The sequence below is a fragment of the Phoxinus phoxinus genome (genome assembly GCF_949152265.1).
Source record: "Phoxinus phoxinus genome assembly, chromosome: 15".
Taxonomy (NCBI): Eukaryota; Metazoa; Chordata; class Actinopteri; order Cypriniformes; family Leuciscidae; genus Phoxinus; species Phoxinus phoxinus.
This window is the reverse complement of record NC_136890.1, coordinates 7,932,419-7,938,097: the sequence shown is the minus strand read 5'-3', so window position 1 is coordinate 7,938,097 and position 5,679 is coordinate 7,932,419. Positions and strand designations below refer to the sequence as shown.

The 5,679-nt window shown below is 38.2% G+C and overlaps 1 protein-coding gene across 2 annotated transcripts in view; it reads right to left on the bottom strand.

Annotated features, from left to right (window-relative positions):
* Nucleotides 1-3,090: 3,090 nt before the first annotated feature.
* dpp9 (dipeptidyl-peptidase 9) overlaps nucleotides 3,091-5,679 on the bottom strand; it is a 31,568-nt gene continuing 28,979 nt past the window's right edge. For both annotated transcript variants that reach the window (XM_079638176.1, XM_079638177.1), the window contains exons 18-21: nucleotides 5,334-5,486; nucleotides 4,852-4,994; nucleotides 3,869-3,980; nucleotides 3,091-3,782 (exon numbers count right to left, since the gene is read on the bottom strand). In XM_079638176.1, the coding sequence (XP_079494302.1) occupies nucleotides 3,690-3,782; nucleotides 3,869-3,980; nucleotides 4,852-4,994; nucleotides 5,334-5,486 (501 nt within the window). In that variant the 3' untranslated portion in view covers nucleotides 3,091-3,689. The remainder of the gene's footprint in view (nucleotides 3,783-3,868; nucleotides 3,981-4,851; nucleotides 4,995-5,333; nucleotides 5,487-5,679) is intronic.

Here is a 5,679-nt window from a genome sequence, read left to right as displayed (position 1 = left end):
GCTTAGTGGGTCTTGTCTTGACTACATGTGTGTAGATTCAGTCTACTTCTTCAAAGATGTAGGTTCATGACAAATATGCACCTGAAATCTGTTAGAAGACAAAAATGGTGTTAAAATATGAGGACAACTATTAGTGGAAATTTGTGCAATACGCTAAATGTACAATGCTGCCTGTGTGTGTTTCTTTCACACTCGTCTAAAGCCTCTGGCAAGACACAGGTTAGTCTTCCACCTTACAGTTGAAGATGTTCACAACCATGAGCACAATTCTTGCTAAAATCAGTGTAGCACCAAAATTACACTTATTTCTCAATATTAGAACCATCTAAACTGTACTGTAGAGGACTGCACTAAATCTAAACGTAATAATATTTCAATAATCAACTTCAGACATTCTTAGTACACGACAACTAACAGTAATTAAAGTACTAGTAGACTGTCTGCTTTATATCGGCTAACAGTATTTTGATGGTCCCACAACAGCAAAGTACAAGTACATGTCAAATTATTCTACTAACCCTAAAATAAGTCTACTAATATTCTGAGTTAGTTGATGTATATGGTTGCAAAGTTATAGTTAGTAGAATGTCTAAATGGGACTATTGAAATAAAGCGCAACCAAATTAAACATAATTACAATGTAAAGATTTATTAACATCTTAAAATCTACCATAAAAGTTCAATGAATACAAATAGTGTAAAAAAAAAAAAAAACCTGCACTTTGAAAGCCTGTTTGGAAAATGCTGTGAATCATACCAGCTATTCATTCCTTTTGTTTCCCCAAGGAAACAAGTCCATTCACATTGCTAAACTGCATTCAGATCCGCAGTGGATGCAAATAAAAGGCAGCACAGCCATGTTTCAAGAACAAACAAATCTTCAAGAGGTCATACACATTTCCTCCTGAAGTTCCTCCCCAACTTATTGTATGACCGTTTTCCACCCTCTATCCTGACTGAAACTCGCTGCCTCCTGTAACTTTAGGACTCTATATGTAAATAAGATCTGTTATGATCAGTTCCCTTTCGAGGTAGGTCTCGCGACATTGTGTCACTATTTTAACAAATATATTGAAACACGAGGCTCCAGCTGTTGGCTGCCTGCCTCGCAAAGTGTGAGACATTGTCATTTTTACCCGTGTTGTGCTTATGTATTATGCGTTTATGGGCTGTGTTCAGTCAGTGATACGCTCGTCTGAGCTGATCGTGTGTTATGAATATGAATGCACCAATGTGTTATTGTTGCATATTCTCCTCTCATTGCATTGCACTGGTCTAACGCCGTGGCTTCAGCCGTGTGCCGTCTTGGCTGATTGCGAACTGACCGCTTGAGTGTCTCCACTAGGTCCGGTGACCAACCTAGGGGGCGCTCGGCACTCTTCTACCTGCTTATGCCACACCTGCTACGGCATGTGTTTATCTCTTTCCAGTTTCAACTTTTTTTTTAGATTTGGGGACTGTGTCTTTTTTAAACGGCGGGGATTTTATACGTCTCGGGTTACTTTATGTAACCATGGTTCCCTGAGAGTAGAGAACAAGACCTCAGTGTAAAATTTCCTCAGTGTCTTTGCATGTATGCTCTCTCTCGTAGAAAGATTCTGAGGCAATAGCGCTCAGCACGAGCTATATAGCGGTTGACACCGCCCCTCTCTCGAGTGCCATTGGCTATTGCAGTTGCAACAGTGCGATTCACACCGGCCTCAGTACTTTCTGTCAAAGGAGTTTCCCCAAAGCGTCAACTAGTGACGCAATGTCTCGTTCCGTACTCAGGGAACCATGATTATGTTGAGTAAACCGAGACGTTAACCTGCTTGCATGGAAATAATGGTGGTAGAAAATATTAACAGATTGACAGTGACATCACAAAAACAAAATACAAACCAAATCCGTTTTGCAGTTAAAGGTTTAGTTCAACCAAAAATAAAAACTGTCTTATTAATTACTCCCCCTCATGTCGTTCCAAACCCATACGAGTTTCGTTCATCTTCGAAACACATATTTAGATATTTGAATGAAATCTGAGAGATTTCTGTCCCTCCACTGACAGTCCACACAACCATTTTGATGTTTCAAAAAGTTCATAGTGATCATAAAACTAACCCATATGAATTAAGCGGTTCAGTCAAAATCACTTTATATGATGATCAGATTGAATTTAGGCTTTTATTCACTTATAAACATTCATCAAAGCACACAAGTTATGCTAAACGGAATCTCAATCATGCTTGCATGACGAGTGAGATTCATTCTTGTGTTACGTGTCACACATTTGAGCTTCCATGAGAACCAATGAGGTTTGTCCTTACGCATCAAGCGCATACGGTTGAGATTGTCTATGGTTGAGCTTCTGTTTATGTTCACTGATCTTATATGTGAATAAAAGCCTAAATTCATATCTGTTCATCATAAATTAATCGAGTCTCTTTATAAAATTTGGACTAAACCGCTTGATTCATATGGATTAGTTTTACGATCTCTTTATGAACTTTTTGAAGCGTCGAACTGGTAGTTGCATTGACTGTCAATGGAGGGACAGAAATCTCAGACTTCATTTAAAATATCTTCATTTGGGTTTCGAAGATAAACAAAAGTCTTACGGGTCTTTGGAACGACATACGGGTGAGTGATGACAATTTTTTAATTTCTGGGTGAACTAAATGTTTCAAGTTTCAACTGGGCGGACAGAAGAACTGACCATCTAAATAAAGTCAGAATATAATATCTTGCTCCACCTGTGACATTCCTTCCCAGTTGACATCAACTAGCTAGACAGACTTCTCTGACAGTTATTGAACTGAATTGAAACAATGAATAAAACTGAGCTGAATAATGACACTTATTACCTTCCGTAGAGCTGCTTTACATGAATTTTACAACATTAACACCTATTTTCTGTATTGTATAAAGCACTATTTAAATAAATGTGACTTGACTCACCTTTCACGATCCAACCAATTCCTGATAGAATAAAATCAAGCCCCACCCTATACTTTTTCCTCATTCAATATTTTGAGTACAAATACCAGAATTCTTGAAATGAAAATACGCTACTTCGATTAAAACAGCAGACAAGACAGAGCCACAACTTCATAAAAAATATGTTCCTTTAATAATACACACTTAAAATATGAACTGCAGGTAGTAGTGTGAGGTGTCCTTACGTGAGAGCCACACGAGCGTGGCCAACAGTGACGCTGGAATTCATGTTGGACCGAAACACAACTGCATTCATAGCACTGAAAAAGCTTAAGTTAAATGAGCAGTTAACAGGAAAAGGGGGATGGGGTGATAAGAGCATATCTGTATGTATGTGTAGAAATCCAGTCTCTGTATTCTGATAAGCCACTAACTACAAATTTAAAAAATAAAGACACATTTGGCAACATAATCAGTGTTCCAAAGGGAGCCGGAAAAGAAACATTACCTAGGTGTGGCACATAATCCAAAATCTGTTTAATGGGGTTAATGAGCTACCGGGTTCTTCTCCGTTCTCAGACGTGTCCTTTCTGTTAAAAGTGTGCCGACATGCGCAAAATGACACAAAGTTTGGGGGACAAGTCTGTTTCTGGCTGCTGCAAAGACACTCCTTCCAGAAAGAGTGCGAGAAAGCAAAAGATGGGTTCAGGGAGCAGTATTCTGTCATTCCTGCTGAAGGAAGTGGAGGAGGGTGGGAATGGAGAAGGCCCCGATCAGAGGTGCTGTTGGAGGAAGTACAGTAGCATGATCTCGTAGTGCTCTCCGGACTCAGGACAGCGAATGCTGTGTCTCTCATTGGGGTAGATCTATGTAGAGAAAGTATGATCAATTATTTGCATGAGGAAAAAAAAAAATAGTAACATTGTATATTTGTAATACTCTGTTTTCACACCTGTAGCTGATATGGCTTTCCTGCACGGATGAGTTGAGACACCAGGAAGTTGGTGTGGAAAAAGTGCACGTTTTCATCAAGGAACCCATGTAAAATCAATAATCGGTTTGGCCTTGGGGGGAAAAAAACAAAGCAAAAAAAGTTAGTACTATTTAGCACAGTGGAAAGATTACCAATTGCTCAAATAATACATTCTGAGGAGTTAACTATGGTTTGATCGAACTGGAGAGATTCAAAGATGAAATTTAAATTAAAATAAGTGGGACACTTTTGAGAAGGTATTCTAACCCTATAAAGCCTACCTATCATATCATGATCAAAACCTGTAGTACAAAATCTTCTACGAGGCTTCTTTCGTCTGATTGATATATTCTTTTAAAGAAAAATCATATTAAAATGGATAAAATATGATACATCAAGCTTTTGACGAATATTTACTTATACATCTTTAAATCATCATTGTATTGTATTGCATTAGATTTAAAGCGCCCCCCACCACAATAAAAACTACAGATCATATTTTGATCATAAAACTACGTATTTAAATATCATCTTACTAAGACATATTATTGGGAGATATAGAATGACAACTTATATTTATATGCATTTTTTGCACGTAGTGCTATACTGTTATAAAGATCTCATTGATTTACATTGCAAGCCATCAGAATTTCATCTTAAATTTTGTCCATATAAATTACAGAAACCAAACCATAATAAAATGTATACAATTGAGGTGTTTTTTCCCTCTCTCCTCAAGCATGACCTCATATCTCATCCATCAGGCTTTCATGGCTCAAATAATATTAAATATGATACAACAACAACAAAAAATAGGTTCAATAAACTGTATCCAAGCAACTTTAGATGCTGGGTATTTTAAGGTAAGACGACAATCAGTGAGATGAAGTTGTATGCCAAGAACACATAATCAGAGTGAAACAAACATTGCACGTCCTCTGGCCTGAGCCACAGTAACTCACTCATTGGGAAGTTTGTCGACGTGCAGTGCGACGGAGCCCGCCTCATATCCCTGCTGGTTATTTTCAGGCACGTCCATGTAGCGTTCGGTGTAGCCAGTATCGTATGCCATCCACACCGTCACAGGAGCTCCTGCTATGGCCACCTGGAGCACAGAATGGCTAACTTGCTTAACACATGATCAGAACAAACGTACAGATACTAATTTTAGTCTCAAAGTACACACGTTTGAAAATGTTTCTTCCCTTATATGCAAAATACACCTTATTTTCTATTTTAGTAATTCCAAAAGGCATAAAAAAGCTAATTGGACATGATTACAATTTCAGCAAAGCAACAAAGTTTAGCAATTCAATCTATAGTAAGGTGCGTTTGAGACGCCACCTGCTGGTGAAAGCGCATAGATGGGTGGGGTTGAGGGACAGTTGAGCAAAAAAGAAATTTTAAGATGATGACATAACATTGGAGCAGCTGTAAATCTCACCTTGAAGATGTTTGGCCTGTGAATGAGGCCCATGAGAGAGAGGAATCCACCGTAGGACCAACCATGGATGGCAACCCGACTCAAGTCTATGAACTTGTACTTCTCTGCCACAAACTGAAGTCCCTCCACTTGATCTTCAATCTCCACCTGCCCCTGGGGTTTAGTAGAAAATAATATGAATATGAATAAATAGTACCGTATTGCATGTTTTATACCTTACCTAAAGCCTGGTATGCTGCATTTAATGATCTTTACCTTCAACCATGTGAAATACTCTGAATGTTTCTTTAAAAAACACATCAACAATTTTTAAACTTACACACTAATGTTCAATAGTTTGTAGAAA